The sequence below is a fragment of the Melanotaenia boesemani genome, chromosome 14 (assembly GCF_017639745.1).
Source record: "Melanotaenia boesemani isolate fMelBoe1 chromosome 14, fMelBoe1.pri, whole genome shotgun sequence".
Lineage (NCBI taxonomy): Eukaryota > Metazoa > Chordata > Actinopteri > Atheriniformes > Melanotaeniidae > Melanotaenia > Melanotaenia boesemani.
The window spans coordinates 26987330-27012616 of NC_055695.1; the positions used below are offsets into that span (position 1 = coordinate 26987330).

At 40.4% G+C, this 25287-nt stretch overlaps 4 protein-coding genes across 9 annotated transcripts; 2 read left to right on the plus strand and 2 right to left on the minus strand.

The window, feature by feature from the left end:
- Positions 1-315: 315 nt before the first annotated feature.
- LOC121652549 (GTP-binding protein REM 2-like) lies at positions 316-7070 on the plus strand. 2 transcript variants are annotated; one of them, XM_042005354.1, is made up of 6 exons: positions 316-517; positions 600-660; positions 2450-2759; positions 2899-2972; positions 4230-4407; positions 5975-7070. In XM_042005354.1, the coding sequence occupies exons 2-6, from the start codon at positions 607-609 to the stop codon at positions 6265-6267; spliced, it is 909 nt and encodes a 302-aa protein (XP_041861288.1). In that variant the 5' UTR covers positions 316-517; positions 600-606; the 3' UTR covers positions 6268-7070. The 2 variants fall into 2 exon arrangements, with proteins under 2 accessions (XP_041861288.1, XP_041861289.1); XM_042005355.1 differs by having other exon boundaries at positions 316-476.
- A 2095-nt stretch (positions 7071-9165) lies between these two features.
- On the minus strand, positions 9166-16571 carry paics (phosphoribosylaminoimidazole carboxylase, phosphoribosylaminoimidazole succinocarboxamide synthetase). 2 transcript variants are annotated; one of them, XM_042005713.1, is made up of 15 exons: positions 16039-16571; positions 15376-15858; positions 15249-15308; positions 14551-15171; positions 14058-14123; positions 13659-13816; positions 12102-12141; positions 11820-12017; positions 10900-11078; positions 10628-10807; positions 10405-10518; positions 10218-10301; positions 9823-10003; positions 9576-9734; positions 9166-9465 (listed from the first exon to the last, which is right to left on the minus strand). In XM_042005713.1, the coding sequence occupies exons 1-15, from the start codon at positions 16424-16426 to the stop codon at positions 9299-9301; spliced, it is 3078 nt and encodes a 1025-aa protein (XP_041861647.1). In that variant the 5' UTR covers positions 16427-16571; the 3' UTR covers positions 9166-9298. The 2 variants fall into 2 exon arrangements, with proteins under 2 accessions (XP_041861647.1, XP_041861648.1); XM_042005714.1 differs by lacking the exons at positions 13659-13816; positions 14058-14123; positions 14551-15171; ... (1 more) ...; positions 15376-15858; positions 16039-16571 and adding an exon at positions 12236-12354.
- On the plus strand, positions 12770-21457 carry ppat (phosphoribosyl pyrophosphate amidotransferase). Of its 2 annotated transcripts, XR_006012682.1 has the most exons (12): positions 12770-12898; positions 16865-16931; positions 17182-17388; positions 17694-17806; positions 17912-18057; positions 18462-18534; positions 18611-18762; positions 18859-18986; positions 19074-19295; positions 19701-19821; positions 20812-21042; positions 21119-21457. XR_006012682.1 is itself a non-coding variant. In XM_042005718.1 (11 exons), the coding sequence occupies exons 1-11, from the start codon at positions 12771-12773 to the stop codon at positions 20979-20981; spliced, it is 1527 nt and encodes a 508-aa protein (XP_041861652.1). In that variant the 5' UTR covers position 12770; the 3' UTR covers positions 20982-21457. The 2 variants fall into 2 exon arrangements, 1 of the variants encoding a protein (XP_041861652.1); XM_042005718.1 differs by having other exon boundaries at positions 20812-21457.
- Positions 21426-25234, minus strand: si:dkeyp-117h8.4 (uncharacterized protein LOC572032 homolog). 3 transcript variants are annotated; one of them, XM_042005715.1, is made up of 8 exons: positions 24754-25234; positions 24582-24645; positions 24072-24157; positions 23925-23958; positions 23775-23800; positions 23617-23692; positions 22036-23499; positions 21426-21934 (listed from the first exon to the last, which is right to left on the minus strand). In XM_042005715.1, the coding sequence occupies exons 1-8, from the start codon at positions 24829-24831 to the stop codon at positions 21888-21890; spliced, it is 1875 nt and encodes a 624-aa protein (XP_041861649.1). In that variant the 5' UTR covers positions 24832-25234; the 3' UTR covers positions 21426-21887. The 3 variants fall into 3 exon arrangements, with proteins under 3 accessions (XP_041861649.1, XP_041861650.1, XP_041861651.1); XM_042005716.1 differs by having other exon boundaries at positions 24102-24157; positions 24754-25232; XM_042005717.1 differs by lacking the exons at positions 23925-23958; positions 24072-24157; positions 24582-24645; positions 24754-25234 and adding an exon at positions 23887-23910 and having other exon boundaries at positions 23775-23851.
- Between the last annotated feature and the right edge of the window lie 53 nt (positions 25235-25287).

Here is a 25287-nt window from a genome sequence, read left to right on the forward strand (position 1 = left end):
TACACTGCCCCCTAGAGGCCATGTTCTGTATCGCTAAGTGCTTCGTGACATTCAGCATCTTTTTACAACACTACTCCCCGCTCTGTCAGCCTTTTGTTCTACTTTTAATAATGAGCTGCATGCACCTGCACCAAACACTTACAGCAAGTGAGTCCTCGTGTTATCCAATCCCATCTTTCCTCAGCAAGAAAAAAATAGATAAATAAATCCGAATCAGGATAGCTTTTAGGTGTCAAGTCAATGAGTCACACAGCTGAGTCTGAGTCCGGAGTGATGAATAACTGTGCTGACTGCAACTGTACCTGGGCCCTAACCTGAAGACACAAAGCAGGAGCGAGAAAGAGACATGCACTGAAACAGGGAGGGAGAGAGGGAGCGGGAGAGAGAGGCGGAGTGCACGCCTGGGTGGGAAGACAGAGAGAGCGCGAGGGAGAAATACCGTGCTTACTTTGTAGTTGCCGACAGACACCTGACAGGTGAGAGACAGCATCGGGCTACTTGTGCTGGGGCTCATAAAGTGAGTGGAGTGGGTTTGAGGAGGGGTGGTCTTGGTATATTCTGTGTATTGTTGCCCTTTTATTCTAAATGATTGATTTCAGTTTGCAGATGCCGACAGATGTGCCCGAAGACAGGCTCGGCAAAGAGGAGAATGCAAACAAGGTAGGGGGCACGTTAAACCCCATGAAACTTAATATAGAGGCAAATTGTTACCTAATGATTTATAGTATGTCAGTGTGCATGAATGTGCTGTAGGTGGGTGGTGGTGCAAGATGTGGGTGTCCTGCGCATACAAGATAGTAGATCTGGAGTTTTTTAGAATTAAAAAAAAAATCCAACTGTCCTTTGGATATTAGTTCTAGTCTAATGTGTAATAAATTCGCGTTGTTACAGTGTGGAATGTGAAAAATAAATAACTTGTTGTGAGCCTAAGGGAACTTCAAAGCTTTTTTAAAACTCATTTTTCCTCCCCTACTGTTACGTTTTACTTTAAGTTCGTGACCATCCCTTCAATCGTGTTTGTTTGTGATAAACTGTTGAAAAATAGCCAACTGTCTGCTAGCAGAAGGGAACGGTTAGCCACCAGTTAGCTTCAGTTCTTGCCTCTTGTGCTAGCACAGACAGCAACTGATTTTCTTCTTGTCTTTTTTTTAATATTTAACATTTTAAAAATACATTTAAAACAATAACCCATGTAAAGAATAAATAGTGCTGAATGACTCCACATTGTATAAAATGAGGCTGACATTAACCAAGTTGTCCTGGTTGTTTTCGCTCTCGGTGTAATGTAAAACTTAGTCCCATCAGTTTCGGAGACTGCAGGGTTTTTTTTTTTGTTTGTTTGTTTGTTTGTTTGTTTTTTGTTTTGTTTTTTTTGCTTTTTGTTTTGGTTTGGGTTTTTTTTTTGGGGGGGGGGGGGGTTGTCTGTTTTATTTAGCCTTAATATGTTATAGCACTTTTCTGTTATACTTTATATCACCAACATATTCAGAAACTGCCTTTATAATTAAAGCAATAATTTACAACATGTTCTATATAAATTGATATAAATCAGTGGCTGAAAGCTGAAAATTTTCAGTGAATTGACTGGTCATAATATGGTGTTACACTTGCAGAAAGTCATCTTAATTGTGATGCAGAAAATTAGCTTTAAAAGGTGTCGAAACTTGTTTCTTCCCTGTATTGTTTTGTCTTTCAGTGGACTTGATGTTAGATTGATAACTTCTCTTCGACTGTCTGTTTAACTCAGTTTCTGATGTCAGATCAGATTACTTTCATAAGTTATGTTATCTCATAATTAACATAATCCACTGGATTAACTTATTTCTTTAAAAGCAATCTAAATTGAAGGTTGGTTTAATTTAATTTAACACATAGATTTATTGACCGTCATACCAGAAAATAGATGGAGCCACAAAAATTTAAGCTCTGACAAGTCCCCTCTAAATATCTACAAAGAAAAAAAAACACACACACCACAAATAAAAGGCATTGTACATATTCACTATTTACAATCACTCAAATCATGTTATTTCAACAGATTTGTACTGGCACAGACCACAGGTGTGCTGTGTGTATTCTATTCAGCAGCATCATGGATGCTTTTTCTTTTGCGAAATTTGTGTTTGCTGCTGATTTGTAATCAAAGGCCACATGGAGAACTTAGCTCTTTAAAGAATTACTTTCACATGTTTTTCTTCCATGTATAATGTTAATAAAATGAATACAAGCTTTATTAACCAATTGTGTAGCACTTTAGTGAACATTTACTTTATTTAAATGTGTGACATTTTTTTCAAAAGTAGTATGGTTTTTTAATTTAAAAATAATAATTTTTGTACTTCAGTTGTATGAGAGTGTAGTTTAAAGTCACTGGAAACTTTATTCAAACTGAAAGTGGCTTTTAATGTTACATAATGATGAGACAGTCCATCCGTGTTCCTCTCTCTAGTGTGATAGTATGACTCTGTCCAGCACCCCGACAGTTCGCAGAGGAAGCACTCCTCTGCCAATAAAGCACCAACTCAGGCGAGAAGAAGCTGTCCATGATGACTGTGACTGGACATCAAGTGCTGCTGGGCCTTCAGTTTCACCAAACAGTTTTACCTCCATCTTGGATGCCACCCCGATTGTGGCTGTAGAGGGCAGACCTTATGGGCCATTAAGGATCACCCTGCTAGGGCAGAACGGCGTTGGGAAATCCTCTCTGGCCATCGCCCTCGCCGGGGACATGGACAGAACTGCGTCCGTGGATTCTGATGGTACAAAACCATGTGTTTGGTAGATTAAATGCAGAGGGGAGGTGGGGTGTACATCGTCATAGTGCTGTGAGTAGTGAGTAAATAGATAGCAGCATTCATCTCCCATCTGAGACCTATCTGCTCCTGTCCTTGTCCTTAGGGGAGGGTTATGTTCGCACAGTCACTGTGGATGATGAGGAGAGCACCATCATTATCTATGACAACTGGAGACAGGTGAGCCAAACAACACTTCATGGTTCCCACTCTCCTTGCTGCCTGTTCCCTCATTAGGCCACTAAGCCCTCTGTGCAGCTGTACACTGTATGCTCAGTGATTTTTTTTTTTTTTTTTTTGCAATTTTACTGTGGTATATTTATATATTTTGGCTGAATTCTTGGACATTTGATGAAGGAGCCTAAGACTGCCTCATTTTATTTGCAGGAAAACAGTGTATATAATCTTAAAACATCCATGCATCTACTTACCCAAACACAATTTGCTGACCATGCTGTTAGTTTACTACTAATACAAGAACTTGCTAATACGTGTAGCATATAATGCAAGATGTCAGATTAAACTGGCAACATGTTGCCAAGTAAAAGTGGTAAAACATCAAGAATGTAAATGAGAAAAGAATATAAAGCATAAAATATGCTTACTCTGTGCATTATCTGACAGCAAAGGACAGAAATGGATGACTTGTTCAGAGAAACACTGAAAGAAAGAGAATAGTAAATCTGCTGCATGTGCATCTCTTTGGCAAAGCTCACTAGGTTGTCTTGCACGCTTCTTCCTCTTTTCCCGTGAGCATAGTTCAAGGCATCTGTTTGGATGTAAGCGGAATCGCCCACAGAGTGGGTGGTCCACATGACTGCATAAGTGTTTATGATTTAGGTGAATATGTGAAAAGGCTGTAGATACCATCATGACAGTCTTATTTGTAGCACTTCTTAAATGGGAATCTTAATTCTACAAACTGTATCATCATGAGGAATTTACTCATTTGATTGCTGGATCATAATCATGTGTCTTGTCAGAGTTTGTTTTTAAGTCTCTGCTCAATTAGGGACATTAGCTAAATGAATTAAAAGCCAGTGGATGATGGCAGCACGAACTAAAGGCAGGCTCGTGTTTAATCTGTTTTCTTAGAAGGATTCTGCAGAAATATTTTCATGCTGAGTTATTTTTAGAGTTTGGCTTCTCATTACTGCTTGGAAAGGTTGAGGTTATGCATGTTTCACTGAGACTGTGCTGCAGTCTCTGTTATCTACAGCAGTGGTTTCTCATTTTCAGGAGTTTAGATCAAGAAATGTTAAAATTCCTAAAGCAGTAACTCTGCTGTCATTCCATAGGCTTTGAACACAAGCGTGATTAGAGATCATAATGTCACTCTTCTTGTTTTTCACACATTTATATTTCACACTAATCTTTCAGCTCACATAGTCGCAGTCATTATAACTTGCTGTATATGTGCTCCTATTTGTCCCACAGGACCTGTCGGTTCTCCAGTGTGAAGTGTGTGTCCTGGTGTTTTCGGTAACTGACAGGCGCAGTTTCCACCGCACCGCTCAACTCCGACTTCTCCTGAGAGAGAATCAGCCCCAGACTCCCATAATCCTCGTTGGTAACAAGAGTGACCTCGTTCGCACGCGTGAGGTCACGTCTCAAGGTGAGATGAAGTTGCTTTCATCTTCTTCATGTTCCCTTTTCTCTCACCTCTTTTATGGTTTGTTTCCACTGGGTGGGTTGCCGCCTTCACCGATGGCACTGCTGTTTTCAGCTCTTTTTCTGTCAGTAAACACTATCGTAAATGTAAATCGCAGCGTGGGAGTATGAAGGATGTGACAATTACAGTTCAAGCTGGAGAGCGTTCATTGTGACTTCACAGCCTCTCCACATTCATACAGTTTCTACAGCATCCAGATTGTGTAACAGAGCCTACACATGGTATTTTATTATTTTCTGGTTCTTTGAGGTATTTTAGAGTGATTACAGTTAACTGTCTGTGCCTTATTTTGGTGAGCTAATGTCCAAATATCTGCTGTTTGCTGGTTTACATTAAATTGACGTGACATTTTCTTTTTTAAGTAAAGAAATTATGCGACTCAAAAACAGTAAACTGCAGACTGAATTTCAACATAACCCGCTTTAAGCTTAGCTGGCAAACACCCCATCCACCCACTCCCCTTCTTTTTGATTCAGTTGTGTATGTCTTCTGTATATACACAGTTCTGTTTATCACAATTGTGACATCTTTTTATACCAGGCATGTTGTGTGCTGGCTGACTGGTGGCAGTGTTTCTCTATTCAGTTTCTATATTTAATTTTTATTTCAGCAGTGGTTAGCAACTCACAGCTTGAAGATTTTTGGCTCTAGCCTTTTTGTGCAGAGATTGAACCCCATCTCTCTCTTTTTTTTTTTTTTTTATTTTTGCAGGTTGTTCAGGTGCCCCTTTTCTGATAGAGATCAAGGAGTAGTGGTTAATAAGCCGTCAAATTTCTTCCTTGTTAAAAGGCTAAATGACCATTACTGTTTGATCCCTGAAAGAAAGGGGGAGTTTTCCATTTGCAAAATTGAGGGTGTAAGAAAAGTGGAATAAATTGGGATTAGACTTTAATGAGACTTAATATTGAAGGTCTTTTTTTCCATCAGTCTTTATGTGTCTGGTCTTTGGTGGACTGGTGACCTGTCCAGGATGTACTCCTTTAACCTGATACCAACAAGGATAGTTTAGTGACAACAGGTTTCTGAGGTGTTCCTGAACCCATTCAATGATTCCCACCACACAACTGTGTCTGATTTTTGTTAGGTGCTGCCTGATGGCCTGAAGATCCAAATGCAAAATAGCTTTGTCTTTTTCAGCAAAGACGTTTCTTATCATTCTCTTACATCCCCAAATTCTTTAATGTATATACTTGAATTCTCGAGTTATTTGTCCACTTAGTTTATAACAGAGAGATGAAGCCCCCCCCCTTACGATTTTTATAATATTACTACTTTTGGAAATTTCTGTAATGCTCTTTTTAAAGCATGTTATTGACGTGAAGTTTTTTATTTAATTTTTTTAGCATACAACTTTTTTTTTAAATGTGTTGCTTAATCTGAAATTAAACATATCTTAGTACATTTTATGTGTTGTTTTTGTACCATATTTAAGCTCTCAATAACTCCACAGATCTAATCTTACAGTTCTGACATTTTCATTCATTCACCATCTCTACATCTCTTCCATCAGAAGCCATGTCCAGCGCTGCCCTCTTCAACTGTCTGTATCTGGAGATCTCCGCCTCCCTGGATCATCGTACGCCAGAGCTCCTGGAGTGTGCAGTGCGACTAGCCAGGGGTCAGCCCCCATGGCCTCCAGGGACCAGTGCCGATGACATGAGCGGAGATGGCCAACGTGAAAGCATCACCTCGCGTGCCAAACGTTTCCTTTCAAGCTTGGTGCCACGGTACCCACGTGAGCGAGAAGTAAGCAAGTTCCTGAGGCAGAAGTCCCGCTCGTGCCACGACCTTGGGGCGCTGTGATGGTGCATGGCAAAGAGCAGACATAGCTGGAAGTGGTGTAGTATATCAACAGAAAGAGTGAGTGAAACAGCACTTAGTGGACAAGAGAGGAGGATGTGAGTGACAGAGGTGTGAAGATGAGTTTTACCAGGATGTTATTCATCTATGTTGTAAGCTCATTATGAAAGACAACAAAAGTTTGTGATGTTTATCTCTACGATGATACAGTAATTTTGTATACCAGACCAGACCCAAAAAATAGATCAAGTACTGTTGTAGAAAGCATGTAAATAAGTTGTAGTAGTAATACTTAATTGCCACCCTCAACGTTTTGCAAGCTAAACAAATAGCTTTTTTGAGTCCTGAAAAATTTGTTTCATACTGGCCTTGATTTCTGTTAATTATACAGTTTGTCACAGTTTGCTTATTAGCTTTAAGAGAAACAAGAGAATCACATTAAACAACACAGGCACAGGATAGGGTCGTGACTATATATACTCTCAAATCTTTAGTGGGTTAGGCATTGCAAATGATTGTATTTATTTAATCTAAGCTTGTGTGGTTTCCATGACGATGGGACAGATGAGAATAAGAGACCTTCAGAGTTTAGTATGGCAATAGCTATGTATCCACACATACCGCTCCACTTTAGCGAGGAGCTGAGCGAAGACCTGTGCCTGAATGAAGATACTTTTCCCCAATCTCCGATTCCCACCCCCCGGAATAGCTGTGATGATGGGGACACAATCTGAAGTTAAATGTCTTTTTTTTCTCTCCCTGTTTTAAATAATAATTTCTCCCTGTTAAAAAAAAAATTGTATTCATTTAATGTATGTATTGTTTCCATGACAATGGTAAGCAGTGAAATGATCAAAGTCTGGGAAGAACAGATGAGAATAAGAGACCTTCAGAGCTCAGTATGGCAATAAGAGAATGAACAGCGAAGGAAAGGCAGATTATTGTATATGCTGATTGTTGCCATGTTACTGTTGTTATGGAAACCTGGAGTCACGGAGACTTCCACAGTATGTCCATTTCAGCTCTGTGACTACAATTCTTTCTGCTCATATCGAGTGGGAGATAGGGAGGCTTATTGTTGCTCAGTAAGTAGACCGTTTTACCATGAAATTCAAAACCAGATTAAAAACATGGAGAGTTCTATATCAAATCTCAGCCTCCATGCACTCATCAGTAACACACTCTACCCACAGCACTTCCAGCCTCCAAGTGCCACCCACACGTGAGTGAAGATTTAGCACAACATAGATCATTATATCCATCATTTGTTATCAAAGGGAAAGCTATGCTTTCATAGAAGGACAAATGAAATGAGGACACAATACTGTGATTCATTCCCTTGGCTGCAAACTACTGGAACAAAATGAAAGGTTAAGATTTTGGATTGGGAGCATGGCTCAAAAGCTCTCTCTTGTGGCCAATATGGCATCCTGCAAGTTAGTAGATAAAGATACAGAGATGAGAGTCAAGTGTGAAAAAGGACACAATGAGTGACCTTTGAATGAGGGAAGTACAAGTACAGTTGTGTGACAAAGAAAGTGTGCCCTCTTTTAGATCACAGGTTTCTCCTACAAAGACATTAAAAGACAGATGGTCCTTTCCAGGTCCAAAATGTGTGCTGTCCACCCCTCTGTGAAGAGTTATAAGACCATTTTAGTTCATTATTCTTCAGCCAGAAACATTATTCACAAATGGAAAACATTCAAGACAGTCGCCAATCTTCTCAGGAGTGGACGTCATAGCAAATTCTCCACAAAATCAAACTGTTCCATGCTCAGAGGAACTGGAGAACACTAAAGATACATCTTAGATTACAAGCCTGAGGTAGCATGTTATATGTTAAAATCACAACATTTAGAACAAGTATGGCTTGTTCAGAGGGGTTAGCCATGCTGCCATGTTCTTAATAGAGGATATGTCTGCATAGCTTGGGTTTGCAAAGTCCTATGTGAATAAATCAAGACTTCTGATGCATTGTCCTGTGGACAGACAAGACCAAAATGGAAATGTTTGACAATAATGTACATCACTATGTTTAGTTAAAGATGGTGCAAGTACAGGAGCTTTGCAGTCATTGAGTAGACCATAAACTCCTCTGTACACCGGAGTGTTCTAGAGTCAAATGTGAGGCCATTTTTCTGAAACTGGGTCACACCACACGACAATGATCCCAAACACAGCAGCAAATCTACAACAGAAAGGCTGAAAAAGAAAATTAAGGTGTCACAACAATCCAATGTTCAGACCTCAATCTGACTGAAATGCTATGATGGGACCTTTAAGAGAGCTGTGTATAAATGAATGTTGCAAACCACAGAAAATGACTTCAAATTATTGCTGCTGAAGGGGATTCTTTAAACTATTACACCGGTATGTAGTTTGCCACAGAGCTTCTGCATTTTTGTCCACTAAATGACACTGTGTAATATTTTGTGTTTTTGTTCATCCAAGTTTATATTCCCCTGATTTTAAGATTTGATAAAGACCAAATGATTTTTCCATCTCCCTGCACAAGGATTCAAATTTAGGTTTAACTTCTGTACATAAGAAATTAATAGAACTACTAATTTCATCAGTATAAAAAAAAAAACACATCTACAAATTGCAGGTACTCAAGGTGTTTAAGAATTGATGCCGTATCCTCTACTTAACCAATGACAAGAAAATCTTAAAGCTACAATTAATTATCATCTATAATTAATGGGCCTCTTCTTTCATTAAATAAAAACAAGGAGTTCTCTTAGTGGGCAATAACATATGGTCACAATTATGGCACTGGCTCAAAAAGTATGATGTTTAAAACCAATGACAACCCCCTTTACAATCATTACACTCTCCCCCCTTAAAAATAATTTGTTGACGTAGCCATTCAATTGCACCAAAACAAGCAAAGACACATAATTAAGAAAGTTTAAATCCTCTTTCTCTTTTAATGGAATGATTAGTGTATCAGAAACCTTTACTGTTAATGGGTAAACAATGACATGACATTGAGGAATGGGGGGATGTGGGGCTCAAACTGGTCTTTAGACACTTAGAGGCTGCAGGCCTGTAACTTTTTGTCTGCCAGCTTGAGAGCCACCCATGTGTTGAGCATGGAGGCCCTCAGTTTGCACCACACCAGGTGGTCGGTCAAACCAAAGATCTGCGCTGCAAACTTAGCCGCAGCCTCAGGAGAAAGGACTGTGGAGCAGCCGAGGCCTGCGAGGGAAAATAGGAGGGAAGCTTAGTTAGTATGGATTTAAAAAAAAAAAAAAAAAAGACAAAATCACAAGTAGCTGATAATTAAGCAGATGAAGCACTCTGCTTACCAGTTGGCATACGAAGGGAAGACCAGACATCTTGGGCTCCCCAGTCTGGAGTGAGAGGAGGGCAGTTGATAACAGGATACACTGTGTTTCCAGACATCACAGGCCCAAGACCATTACTTCTGCCGGCTACAGCCACAAAAACAGTGGGGATGCCATCACCTGTAGGAAAGCATGGTAGACATATTGAGACATGACATAACCCCCTCCATCCAGAGTTATTTCGCTAATGTGAAGCATTAATACACACCTTCATATTCTGCTTTGATGCGAAGAGTCTCATCCGGACCCTTATGGGCTGAAGTGACCCTGAGGATGCAGGGGATCCCATAGGAGGTACAGGCCTTCCTGATTTTTTCACAGTGGGCTATGTCTGAGGTGGAGCCCATCAGAACCACCACCCTCCCATTGGCCTGGGGCTCCAACAGCAGCTACAGAAAACACAGGAACCCTTAGCTTCACATTCGTACCAGTTTGTCAGCTTTAAGAAAAAAATGCACAATGTGCCAAACTGCTTTAAATTAGATATGCAATTTTATCTCTACTCTTTGTTTTGAAGGGCCAGTCTTATGCATGGTAGTCATTTGTTACACTAAAACATGATCTGATCACAGAGATTAGATCTGAACAATGGGCTCAGCATACCTTGACCCTTTCAGAAACCCACTCAAAGTTTCTCTTCACCATCTGCATTGCCTCTGGAGTAACTTCTTTCAGATCTCGGTAGACCTAAAAATAAAAAAAACAAGTTAATTAATTAATTAATTAATTAATATTATAAAATAAATTTAAAAAGTGTTGCAAAGCAGCAGAAAGAAGCTGAAACCCTGACCTGTTTATCTTTTTGCTGACTCCGATCTCCAGCTGGCCAGAGTCTCCATGAATCATTGTCAATCACATCAGCAAGAACGATCTCTTGTGTTTTCACATTTACACCAAACTCTATCTACATGAAAGTAAAAAGAACTTCAATAGTGCTACAGGAGCAAGTTCTCAACTGACCAGAAAAAAAAGTCTGTAAAATCACCAGTAGATGGTGCTGTTGCACTGCATACCTTCATGTCCACCAGAGTGCAGTTCTGGGTAGCCCAAGCCTTCTCTAGAATCTCAAAAATGGCCACAGTGCTGCGATTCATGATGTCCACTTCGCACTGTCCAACAGTGAGCCCAGCCAGGCAGAATTTAGCCTCCAGCAGCTGCTCCTCTGACCACTGCGGATCATTGTTGGCATCGTCCTAAAAATCAAAGTTGTTGATGAGTCCGCATACATACACAGTTTAGTACTAAAAACATATTGCATGCCATTACGCCGAGCCTTCAGACTTGCTTTAAAGAACATCTCCATCTTCAAAGGGGTGAAGCGATAGCCCTCTTTGACACCTGGATTCCTCTTGAGGAAGGAACCAGTTGCCACCCTGCGACACACCCACTCGATGGGAATCATCTCACAGTGGGCTGCGATGAACGCCGTGTCTGTGTGCTGCTTCACAAAGGCAGTCTTGATGCCTGGAAAACCAAGCAGATGTTTTAAAAAAAATAAGTCTCCATTTTTTATAATTACTTCCACCAAGTGCTTTCAATTGACTTTATCAAGGTAACACACCACCAAGCTTGTGATATAATTATTCTTTTTTTTTTTTTTAAATGTTCCCCAAAAGTTTAAAAACTTCAGTAAGCACAAAGATTCCATTCTGGTTAACTGGGATGATGCTGGTCACGCTCTGGAAAGTTATGAACTGCCACACTGCAAGTCACAAGACATCAATTACTTAAAAGAGACATATCGTTGCAAGTTACCCAAGGTAAAAAGTAAGCTTGGAATAACGTGAGCCATGCACGCGCCATGCTTCCACACTAGTCACAGTTGTGTCCATGCATGAGCTCAGTTCAGAGATTTTTTTTTCCATTTTCAACCAAACAACCGGAATGCAAATAATTAAAAAGTAGAGTCTATGTTATTCTGTGACAGAAATAAACATGTCCAAGGAAGTCTTTGATTATTTGTCATCCAAATGATCTTTTTATCTTTTGTCAGATCAGCTTCAATGTCTTTAGATGCTCATAATAATTCAACATAACTTTATTCAAATTAAATCCATGTGGTTTGAATGAACTCAGGATTAAGGAACGTGTTGTGAAGTTGCCTCAGGGCGAATATGACACACATGTCCCAGCCCACACGTAAACCTGCAGCAAAATGTGTTTTGGTTGGTTTTTACAAACTTAATAACATCGGTGAGTGCTCACCAGATTCCCGGAGCAGTTTGAACACGCAGCTCGTCGTTTTATTTGCGATGGCAGCCTTGCCCTCCATCTGATCTTTCCTCACAGCATTCCCAGCGGTGATCTGATCTTTGGACTGGACCAGAACCAGTCCGGGTTGGTCGACGAGCTCAAAAATCTGCTTTGTCTTTCCCTCATTGAGCTTCTGACCGATGTTCAACTCTAAAAACGCACATGGAAACAAAACTCAGTTAAAAAACACACTGTTCATTTCTGATTAGCCGTGCATTATTAATAGTACGGTACCTGAAGTGGAAGCCATGGTCCTGTTTGATCGTGGACAGTCCTGAAAGACAGATCAAAAAGCTTCTCAAGTTTTTAGGCGAAGCAACAGGAGGCGCGCAGGCATGCAGCAGAGGAGGGACGCGGCCGTAACTTACGTCCGCTGACAGCCAATCACGTTCCTCGATTGATTCACAAAACCAATCACAGCAGCGGAATGCTAACCACGTGACAGGAAGACGCCCCAACATCAAATATTATCGAGAGGAACTTTTAAGTGCCACCACCTTCTTTGACGAGAAAATGTTTTATCAAAAAATTAAATCATCCCTAAATAGGACGTCTTTTGACCTGATCAATACATTTGACGACAGTTAGTAGAAAATAACACGTGTTTGTGTAGTGTATCTGATCGAATCTGTTTTGATTAATTTATTTTGTGGTGACTTCTCTGTTTAAAGTTGATCGATTTTTGCTTTGTTTTTTGTGATAAACTTTACTTTTTTGGACTCGTTAGGCAACTTAACAGTGTCAGCCCCACTGTGTTGTCCGCCACGTTGTACCGTTACAAGCACGTGTTCGATCAATACTGTGACGGCGTGCATACACGCGCACGCGGATTGCTTACGGGCGAAGCAAATAGACTGTCCGTCGGGTTAACGGGGGACAGGGTGGACAGACAGCGGCGGCGACATGGAGTTTGAGGAGTCCGGGATCGGGGAGGAGTGCGGAGTTTTTGGGTGTGTTGCTGCTGGAGAGTGGCCCACACAACTGGAGGTGGCTCAGGTCCTAACTCTGGGATTGGTGGCGTTACAGCACAGGTAAGCAACATAAAGGTGTGTGGATTACAAGTTTCACAAATTATCACAGATAGCTAGTTACGTCTCAGCAGGTCTCTAGAGTAAAGTTTTAGGAGCGACATGTCAAAATGTTTAACTGAGCTTGTCATACCTCAACAAGAGAAGTGGAAAACTCGTAAATATCTTTATATTTATGAAGAAAATTACTTTTAAAACGAGCTTTAGATTTGCTCTAAAACTCAACAACTGTGACTCGCGCGCCTTGATGATACCGCTGTTTTTCTGGCACTTCTGGAGACGTTATGTCATTAAACAAAAAACTTAGATAAGAAAACACTTGAGAATGTTCTAATATTCCCTCCATTTTCTTCATTCTTGCAAATTCAATCACAAGCTGAATACGGAGCGAAATTTTTAAAGTGCGAAGCTGAACATCAACACAGCAGCAGAAAACGCAGCTTTTTTCAGCTTTCATTGAACATAACTTAACATTTTCGCTTGTTAAATGTTGCAGAACTGATCATAATTCTCACACACAGTGTCACTGAAAATATGTCCTAAAGTATTTTCTTTGTGGAAAATTCATTTTAGCATGCAGGACTGTTTTTTACTTGAAAAAAAATACAATCTTAAGTGTATCACGCATGTAGTCACGGCAGTTCAAAAACATGATATACCGACTTTCTCAGTCGGTTGAAAGGGTATTTATCTTGTATTATCAGTTAATCTCAGTTGTGTAAGGTATTTTAACTGATGGGGACATTGGATTAGTAGTTATTACCTGTCTTTGTGAAGATGGATTAGGATGGGCCATTGAACAGACGGATTTGATCTTTATAATTGGGATGTGCTCCTGCTCCTCTTTGCACTGGGCCTCCAGTTTATGAGCAGAGTCATGGCCAGTGTTCGGTTTTTTTGCTGCCGTCTGCAGTGTGAAGTCTGAAAATGAAAAACAAAAGTTGTCAAGCTTTAAAAACTATATATATGGTTACTTTAGTTTTTGTAGTATATTACAAGACAGTTACTTCTTGGTTAATTTAATCACGCATCATACAACCGTGCCTTTATTTGGGATTTCATTTTGAGGCGCCATGGCAAATCATGGGACTGAGGCAACAATTAGAAAGCTTGGACATCATGTGACTTGCAAAGTGATAACAGATGGAGTTATATTTCAAACCTTGATCCACAGCTTTCCTCTTCATTCCTCTGTTAGCCGAAGAGGTATTTTCTCTTTCTGAAGTGCCTGCAAACAGCATGCAAAAAAAAAAAAAAAAAAAAATTAGGACAACACAGTATTTATTTTTTTATTTCAGAAATGTCTTTAAGCCAATCTATAAATACTTTTAAGTAAAAAAAAAAAAAAAGAAGAAATATATATATATATCATTGTAGGGTTAAAATACATAGTAGGTGATATGATTTGTTCAGGATATGGGTTTTTATTCTGAGCTCTGATAAAAAAAAATCTTATTTTCAACTTGTTTTACAGCTAAATTAACTGGTATTGAAAAATAAGATTTAATGCATTTTGTGAGTTAATGAATATTTTAAGGTAAAAATGTAAAATCAAAGTAAAAACTTTGTGTTTTGGCTGTTATATGTCTCTTGTCATATGGCATTAAAGGACAAATGCTAACTGGTGAGTATAACAATGATAATAGTCAGCTCACTCGTCAGTCTGTGGTGTTGATCCAGACGGTTGTCCTTGACTGCATGCAGCTTTGGATCATTGGCATTTGATGCAACGTCTGTGGCTATAGAAGAGACAGAATCGGAACTACAAGTTCTTTCATCCATTTCTTCCACCACTTCTGTCACACTGTTTATCTTTGTCAGGTAGACATCGTCCTCATGGTTTTCCTCAGAACCGTCCAGTGTTGCTAGTACGCCTGAATGTGCGGCATCAACGGCTCCTCCATCATGCGTTGAGCCATTACTAGCATGATTCATAATGGCTTCCACCTCATCATAGAACCTCATGAGGCGTCTGGGGTCAGCTTCATCAGTCTTTCCCCTTTGTAGGGACCGGTAAAGGTACTTCAGGTTTTTGTACTTGGTGTGGCACTGTTTCCAGTCCCGCTCAATGCCTTGTTGCTTTAACCTGTTGGAAATCTGCACAAAGATGTCCCTCTTTCTGGTCGAGCTCTCCAGCTGCTTGCATATGCGTTCGTCGGACCAGACTTGTATAAGTGCTCGCACTTCTTGGTCGCTCCAGTTTCGACCCGTGTCAGAAACTGTGACCATGTGGAAATGGTCGGAGCTGCATGAATCTGTATGTGTTAAAGTGGTCTCTGGAATGAATAAAAATTTGTATTATTTATTATGTCACATTGTAGAAGGGATCTGGCAGATTATTAAGCTGTCATACCTGTGCCTCTCCATTGTGCTTCTATGTCTCCATCAATGTCATAGTCATCACTGTTGTCATCTGAAAATTAATAGAAAATTAACTCCTTGAAGTCTTGATTTTTAAAGCTACTATGTGCACTACTCACCATCATCAATTTCTATGACAATCTCATTATCTGAGGTATTGCCTGCTGGTGTTTGTAGCCTCCCTGCTGCCATTTCTCCATTATACAACTTCTTCTGCATTTCCACGGTCCCATTTTCTAGTCCTTGGTCAAGCAGGATAGCTTCCACCTCTTCAAAAAACTTCATGTACTTCCCTGGGCTTCCTGCACTGCTTCCTCCAGCCACATGAGCACTTTTAGCTGTCTTGTAGTCATACTTCAGATTCTTATATTTGGTTCGACACTGTTTCCAGTTGCGCACCACCCCAAACTTTCTCTGCATCTGACGGGCCATCTCTTGGAAGATGCACTTGTTGCGTAGCGTGCTTTTCAGGCGCTCCCGAATACTCCGGTCGGCCCAGACGCACAACAGCGCCCGCACCTCATCATCTGTCCAGTGGCGCCCTCCTTCTTCAGCCACATTTGAAGTGAACGAAAGAGTTGGATGGATTCGACTCTTGATTCCTGCAGATATGCACACTCTGTTATGTTTGTCTCAACTCTGATTTGGAATCCTTTAAACCTGTTTTTAGAGAATGCAGGCAAAAACTAGTTGAACTAAAACAAATGTTTATCTTTTTGTCAGTTTACAACTAAGTTGTATGTTATTTTTAGTACTACAGTTGGTGTGAAGCCCACATTTACCTTCATGCATTGGTATTTGGATTGAGGAAGAGTAGATTCCTCTTTGATTACCCACATCTTCCTCCCAGCCCTCCACTGGCCTTCCATCCACTCCTGGGCTGTAGTTTGCTGATGTGCCTGCTGCTGCGTCAGACTTCCTGCTCTGAAGTCCCAGGCTTCTGCTCTTGGCCTGACATTCCCGCCAGCTGCGCACAACACTGAGCCGCCTCAGACGCTCTGAGATCAACTCAAATGTGGCTCTGCTCTCTGCTACATGCTGAGCTCCAATTTCATCCCACACTGACATTAGAGCCAGCACCTCTGCCTCCCCCCACTGCCTTTCCACCGAGCCTTTTTCCTCCACCACCTCCCTATCATCTCCTCTTTGTCTCTCTGCTGCTCTCTCCATGTTTGAGCTGACCTGGAAACGCTTTCTTTTCCTTAGCCCCTGTGTCTCTGCTGCCCGGTTCCCTAGGCAACCAGGCGGTTAAGCCTGAAAGCAACGCCTCCATGCTGAAAAGCAGCCTTACCACTGGCTTAAGCTGTGTGCAGAGGGGGCGGGACCAGCTGTAATCTGAGAAGCAGCTTGGTAAATGGACTGAAACTGCAGCAAGACGACTCTCCATATACTCCATATACGGCAGCGCCACAAACGAGAAGCGCTGTTCTTCCTGCTGCTTTTTGCTTCAGTCAAACCAGTTTGATCTGCCTCAGGGCGCATATCAAAACATGACCAATTAAACACTGATTCATGTGAAGTCTTTCAGAGACTAAACAAAGGTTATTTATCAAGAATCTCTTTTATCACAGATGTATTACAATTTATATTTTGCTTTTGTCTGTTCAGGGGTCAGGAAAGTGCTGGAATTGTCACAAGTAATGGAGCCAGTCCACCCACATACACAAGCCACAAGGTAAACTGAATCATAACTAGAAACTCCCATGACAGCACAATTCACACAATTTGGGAAAAAAAATCCAACAAAAAAACTGATCTACATTCAACATTTTAGTGGTTATTTAAGAGCTTTGCTGGTTAATTTTAAAGCCTAAGCTCACTCCAGAGAATGACCTGATTTTTATGCAGTGCAGCATGATTGTTGCATGCTGCCATTTTTGTGCAGAGTGTGATTAAAAACAATTATCCCTTTTGCAATTTCTCAGGGCATGGGATTAGTGAGCCATGCTTTCCCACCCGAGGCTCTTCTGAAGCTGCGCTATGGTAACCTCGGCATTTGTCACACACGCTATTCAACTACTGGGATCTCAGAGCTGCAGAACTGCCAGCCCTTTGTGGTGGATACGCTGCATGGCAAGATTGCTGTGGCACACAATGGAGAGCTGGTTAATGCCCGTGCCTTGAGGAAAAAGGTGAGGATGACCTCCCTGCTTGTCCAGGCAGACTGTCATGCATGTCAATGTGTCTTGAGTCTGCCACTTCTCATAACAACAAATTAGTCTGTAACGTGTTCCCCTTGTTCAGCCCTGTTTGTTTATATAAAGAGTATTCATAAGGTATGTTTAAAGTAACCTTCTTATCTTGTGTCATTATGCTTGTGTTGTTTTTTTTCTGCTCTTAAGTCATAGATACCTGTGGGTAAGGTGTTTGACAGTAGACTGCCTTAATACAAAAATATTATATTTTTGTATGAATCAGTCATAACTGTGTCTTGCAGGTGATGCGCCACGGTGTCGGCCTCTCTACCAGCTCAGACAGCGAGCTTATTACACAGCTGCTGGCTTTAACTCCACCCATGGAGGAGCTGGACACACCTGATTGGGTTGCCAGGTTAGTACTTAGACTTAATTCTTAATTAATGTTTTACCTGTTTACCTGTACGTTTTTTTTTAACACTTGTTTTTTTATTTATTTATTTATTTTTTGTCATTATAGAATTAAAAATCTCATGACTGAAACTCCTACATCGTACTCACTGTTGGTCATGTTCAAAGATGTTATCTATGCGGTGCGTGACCCTTATGGGAATCGACCCTTCAGCATCGGACGGCTGGTACCCATCTCCAAGCTCCACAGTAGAGGTATCTGAGCAAGTTTGATGTTAGGGTGTTTTTCAGCAAGATTACACAAAGGCTACACGGCTGAATATCCTGAAACTTGGAGGAGAGGTGGAGTGTGACAAGGAACCATGGCAGTGTTGGTGCAAAGCCAAAATCTCTTTTGTCAGTCCTAACAGAGGGTGCACTCACTGAGTTCTCTTCTTTTTTTTTTTTTTTACAAGTGACAATTACATCATTCTGTCTGCACTCTGGAAACAAACATGTTTGTCCTCCAAAGACTTATTTACTGATAGGCTCTTGTGGGGCCCCTCTGTAACAGTGCTCAGGCCAGAGGGTCTTTCTGTGACAGGCTTGTCTTTAATTTTATCAGAGGTCAGATAGGTACACTAGTGAATGATTAACTTGACAATTTGTTCCTTTATTAGCTGCAGGAGAGGAGGACACTGAAGGGTGGGTTGTGTCATCGGAATCTTGCAGCTTCCAGTCAATCGGAGCCAAGTAGGTTTCCAACATCTTCTGTATTGTAACAAACCTGTAGATGTGATCTTGAAACTACTGTCACTTCCTGACTCAGGTATTACAGAGAGGTCTTACCAGGTGAGATCGTCCAGATTTCCAAGCATGGTGTCAAGTCTCTGAGTGTTGTGCCCCGCCCTGAAGGAGACCTTCCTGCCTTCTGCATTTTTGAATATGTTTATTTTGCCAGACCAGACTCGATTTTTGAAGGTATGATTCATTATGCCTAAAATCTTATCTAAATACCTAATTTATTAGTCTTGTAAGGCTGCTTTTTATCATGACAAAAATCCGAATGTATTTCAGGGCAGATGGTGTATACCGTGAGGCAGCGCTGCGGGCGGCAGTTAGCCATCGAGGCTCCAACAGATGCTGACGTGGTCAGCACTGTGCCAGAGTCTGCCACCCCAGCAGCTCTGGGCTATGCTCAGCAGGTCTGTTTTACAAACCATCTGCTGAAAGAAATGCTCTAGTACCACCTGGTGGACCTCTCCTCTCACAAGCATGTCTTCTCTTCTCAGTCTGGTCTTCCATACACTGAGGTTCTGTGTAAGAACCGCTACGTTGGCAGAACATTTATTCAGCCAAATACCCGCTTGAGGCAGCTAGGTGTTGCTAAGAAGTTTGGGGTGTTGACGGACAACTTTGCTGGGAAACGTGTGGTGATTATTGATGACTCTATCGTGAGAGGCAACACAATCTCCCCCATCATTAAACTGCTGCGGGAGGCTGGTGCAACAGAGGTTGGTTATCAAGAACTTGACAAATTATATGGTACAAACTAGATTATACTGTGATTTTCAGGCTGGTTGGTCTGGATTACAAGATAAATAGTCGGCCACTGGACAGTGAAGTCAGCAGTCTGTTGACTATTATCTGACTGTTAAAACTCTCACCTGGTTACTATAACGATCATGAGACAGGAAGTTTCAGGACTGAGTAGAGGCACCTCTTTTTCCCATTTTTTGTGACTTAAATTTATAAAATTATTGTCTCTGAATCTATTTTCTTGTTTATAAACTGGCCAGCTGGAATATGTTTGTCATTTTGTTTTCATCTTATTGGTAGAGCTTCAGATCGGCAGATCAAACCAGTCCACGATACTGGCTCAGCTGGCATTAAATTAACCTAAACACTCTCCTGTGCAGGTCCACATCAGGGTGGCGTCTCCACCTATCAAGTTTCCGTGTTACATGGGCATCAACATTCCAACAAAGGAGGAGCTGATTGCCAACAAGCCAGAGTTTAAAGACATTGCTGGTTATATTGGTATGTAGTATAACTGACAGTATTGTCTAATTCTGGGGTGTCAAACTCAGTTTAGCTCAGGAACCACTTTGATCTCCAGTGGCCCGGACCAGTAAAATAATAGCATAAAAAAAAATAGTGCAAATAAGCACAGGTACATTATCAAGATGTTTACATTCAATGAACTATCTTTTTAGAAAACATTATGAACAACCTCAAATTTTTGGAGAAAAATAAAAGCAATTTCAACTTTTTTTCTTTTTTTTTTGCCTCGGTTACAAATTTAACTATTTGATTTATTTTTATAAATCTCTGTTTATTATAAAATAAAATAAAAATATAATTTTATATATCTAAAAATTGTATATCAAATTATCGGAATACTTATTTTTCTCTTTATCAAACTATTTTAATTCATAAAATTAATTTACATCATAAAATAAATTTAACTGAATATATAAAAATATTTTTATTTTATTCATGCATATTTGACACATCACACATTTACACATACATCTACAAAATCACAAAAACATTTAATCACGGGTGTCTGGAAGTGAAAAATCTAGTATTCAACAATATGATCAGATTACCTTTTCAAGATCTAGAAGTTATTTTAAACGTGCATACGTGTACATTTTCACACGTGTGTGGTAATCCTGACCACCTGAACTGACCCACCTTCTAATACAAACTCAAGTCGGATTAACAAAGATGTAAAAGTTAAAAACTAATTATGCCCCTGCGCTGGAAATGTTTTGGATTTAAATCTAAAAAAATGAAACCTGACATGGAAAAATGAGGAATTCGTTACTGTTCAAGTAAAAATCAAAAGTTTGTCATCTATGTCATTTACACATTCATCCTCCAGGCCAGATTTGACCCTCTTAATGGGCCAGTTTTAGCCACTGGGCCGTATGTTTGACACCCCTGGTCCGCTTCCTTACTTCACTGTTGATTTCATCTCCTTTTACAAAGCAAATTTAAGTGTTCATATAAACACTTGTGTAGGTGCTGACAGTGTGGAGTATCTAACCGTGGAGGGCCTCGTATCAGCTGTCCAGGAGGGGATTACCTCCTTCCAAGAGGATAAGATCAGCTCCAATAACAAGTCCAGCCAGAGAATGGGCCACTGCACTGCCTGCCTGACTGGGAAATATCCAGTGGAGCTGGAGTGGTAAATGCTGTGACATCGCTACAACCAACTACAGCAGCAACAGCACTGTGGAAGAATAACAAACTTCCCAAACAGGAACGACTTGGTCCGTTATCTCAGTGCTGCTACCAGGAAAATGTTACAGCACAGGACTTTTACTACACTCAGAACTCTGCTCAAAACTTTGACCACTGGCTGAACATGATGCTGCTGGTCATCTCCAGGGGCGGAGCTTTGCAGCACTGTACTTTTTTTTTTTTTTTTAAACATCCTGATGTTACTGGTTGGTGTGATTATGGGAGCACTTTTCTGAGAATACCAAAATAGCCTTTTGTTAATGTGTTGTCTGTAATGTTCCAACATAAATGTAAACACTAACTTCATCTCTTCATGTGTTATCTAAGCATTAACAGAACATTCAATACTTTCCATGTCAGAAACGCACACAAAAGATACCGACCAAAAAGTGAAATGACCTGTACTTTATTTACTTAAAATGAATCACTTTTTTGTATTTTGATTCTTTTTTCAACTTTTCATGAATTAAAGAAACTTGAAACAAACATTACAATGACATCTATCTGATACATTTAACAATGAAAAAGTAATTAACATTAAAGATGAACAGGAAATTGTATTATTTAGTAAATATATCACAGCACAAATACATTTTCAGTATAAACAAATGTGACAAAGACAACCACAGGAAAAATAATTACTGACAAATATGTTTACATGTCTTCAGACATTGACAACTTAGCTGTTACATGCTAATGCAAAAGAAAACTTTCATTATAAACTAAACATTTCTGCATGTGGGCTTATCCCAGTTGGTTTCTGTTCATCACCGACGTCTAATGGAAAAGAAAAGTGGGCGATTATGAAGGCACTGCAGGACAAGGTAAATATCTTTCTTGGGAAATCATCTTATTCATCTGGGGAAGTAGCCGCTGGCCCCTCTTTTCTCAAGTGAACCGCCTGTTAAATGAAGCATAAAATATTTCAGAAATCTGTGAAAATTATATTTCATTACCTGATTTAAGAGTTGATGTGCAGCTAGTTCTGTACAATCTGCTTACCCAGAAAAAAATGAGCATCAGATGCAGGCCGGTGCCGACTCATCCAAGCTTCCTGATGCTGTTTACCAGGGCTGTAAGAGAGGCCTCTGTTAGGCAGCGTCAGTTCAGGAAGAGAAAGACGCTGCATCAGCATCTCTCTCCTGTGGCGTTTGGACCCTGGGGAGGATGTGCAGTTTTCCTGCCTGAAGCGTTTGGATTGGGAATGCCTGTCCCATTCCAGCTCCCTGTAGCGTTTCCTCAGAACGGAGCGGTGGGGTGACAGGGCGAGAGCCGCCAGGGACGAGGACGAGTGGCTCCTGCTGGTCACAGTTGAGTTTTTTGCACAGAGACGGCAGGGTGGGCCATTAAAGAAAGGCGACTTGTTCTGGCATGCAAACTTGTGATAAAGTTTTAGGAAATCCTCATCAACTTTCTTTGGCGAGTAAGAGGCAGGGTTTGATGACAGGAAGGAGTCAAAGGAGAGGTTCCGCCTACGCCTCTGCTGACCGTCTGCTGCCCTGGCTGAGTGAGGAGAATGGAGTTGTGGCTGTGAGGGCTGAATGGAGTCTTGAACCTGAAGCAGCTTCAGCTGCACTACAGGCTTCTCTGGATAGGAGGACAGAGACGAGGACAACACTCTAGGCCTCATTGGCTCTTGGGAACAGTGGTCCTTTTGGGGGCTTCTGGAAAACAAATGAGGCGATCTACTTATGCTCGCCATTAGTCTCAATTTGGAAGGACTCTGCCTGACTGGGGAGTTATATATGTCAGCTCTCTCTTTAACAGCAGCAGTTTCTGTGTCATATGTGGAGTAGGTAGCACGCTGTGAGGAGTGGGAAGAATCAGGAAATCTTTTAAGCCTAAAGAATGGACCCACTGATGCCTCAGCAGTGCAAATTGAGACATGTTCTCCCTGCTGGGAAGAATTAGATGGGGACAGCTCACACACAGTGAATGTCTCATTCAGCAAGCTCTCTTTTGGTTCATGGGTCGTTTGGTACATGGGTTCATTAGAGAAGTCAATCACACGGATTTCAGGGGACAGCTCTCTTCTCAACAAGTCTTTCTCCATATGAGACTGCTGCCCATCATGCAGGGAGGTCACTGTCTGCAATGCAGAATGAGGGGTTGTTTCAGTCATCACAAGCTTCCTTTTTATTCGACTGTTGGTCCTCTCCTTGCTAGTCAGCCTTTTTGGGTTCCCATCAGTGTGCTTCAGTGTGACATCAAAGGTGTTGTTGAGATCCCTTCGTTTTGACTGCTGTCGCCATCTGCGATACCTCCTCAGCACAGAGTCAGCGGCCACAGAAACATGCTGCTGATGCCAGGCTCTTTCTAGTCGACTGACCATGCTGGGGTAAAGCTCCACCAAGGAGCTGCCATTACTGCTCAGTGACATTTGCAAGACCTCATCTTGGTCTTCTGGCTGGCATTCACCTTCAGAAAAGCTTCTCAAACTTGTATCAAATAAACTCAAATATGCCTCTGTAAATACAAATGGGTTAAGAAAAATTAATTAAAGTCAGTTTGTTTCAATTTAGGCAATAACCAGTTTGGCCATGTAATACTGAAAAAGATCATCAACCGATTTGCTTTTCTTACTGTTAGCATCCTCTGCAAACTGGTTGGTGGAGCCACAAGTCTCATCTCCTCTTCCATCTTTATAAGTGATGTCCAACTATTAAAAGTAAAACCATCACTGGTTATAACTAAGTTATATATTCACTACAGAAGTGCTTGATAAATTCAGATATATTTACCTGAGAGTCTCCTGAAATGTCCTGTGCTGTGGGAAAGAAAATGAAAGAAATCAATGTTGGCAAGAGCAGCATAATATTTGCATATATATTATATTATATTATATATGTATATTTGTATTTATATTTTCATTTTAGTGTGTGGAAGCTCACCGCTTAATGACTCCTCACTCAAATATGATAAGCTCTAAAGAGAAGAGATGTGTGATTAAAACTATATATATATATATATATATATATATATATATATATATGAAATATTCCCATCAGTCCCTGAAGCAATTTCATCAGTTTTACTACCCTAGAAGATGTGATGGTAGCAACACAAACCGTTGACTGTAGTGAGCTCAGTTCTTTTACAGACAGGTTCATGTAGTGTTCAAGTGCTGTACCGCGAAAAAAAAAACAAAAAGGATACAGAATTAGCCCAGGCAAGGGAAATGATTAAGACGCAACAGTTCTTTCCATTACAGAGTGCTCTATTGACTGGGTAAACATTTACGTTAATCAGATCTCAGATATTGACACATCATGAATACAAAGGAATACGCACAGATTGCATATTATTTTATACAATAGCAGAAGTCACTGGTAGGTGGCATCAAAAGTGACAATATTCTAAATACAGAACCAAATACAAATAGAAAGTTGCATTTCTCAATTATTGCTTCTTTCATATTCGTCTGCTAATTGTTGTAATACAGTTCCCGGCTATGTGACATTTACCCGCCATATTTTAGCATCGCCGTAAAAGTTATTTTTTTCATTATAATTAATACAAAACGTATGGTCGTCTATCAGCTTACTTACCATCAAGGTGTGTATTGTTTAGGTCCACTTCTATCCCCCCGCCCTCGTGCTGAAGTTTTGAATACTAGTGAAAACAATCGGAGGTTAGAAAACTTCGTTGTAAATTGAGTGTTAAATGAGAAGTTAAGCTAACGCTAGCTAGTTACGTCGCCTGAGGCGAACATTTACAAACCTTATCTATGATTTTATCCAGGGACCTTTTGAAGATAAAGCCATTTTCATCGATCGTTTTATTTACAAACTGATCCATGGTGCATATGAAAAATATGTTCTCTTAAAGGTGTCAGATTATGTAGGAGATGTGGAAAGTAGCAGGATAGATGTAAGGAAAGGCGCTCTCGGTTTGAGTTCCTTCATTTAAAACATATAGCGAAATGTGATTGGACAGTGGACCTGTGGCGCTTTCAATAGTGCTCGTAAAACACAAATGCCACATTAATACAATACATGTAAATAGCAAAGTACAAATTTAAAACTTAAGTGGAAATTATTACAGCTGTCATATGATTGCATAAATGTTGTGTGTTACTAATCATCCAATTAACAAATATTTTGTTGACGAGAAGCTAAATTGGTACATTGCTTGTAAAATAATAATTATTTAAAAATACACATACACGTTTAAAAAATACTACAAAGTAAACCGTTAAAAATCGATAAACTAGATAACCATTAACTTGATCATTAATACTATACACTAAACACT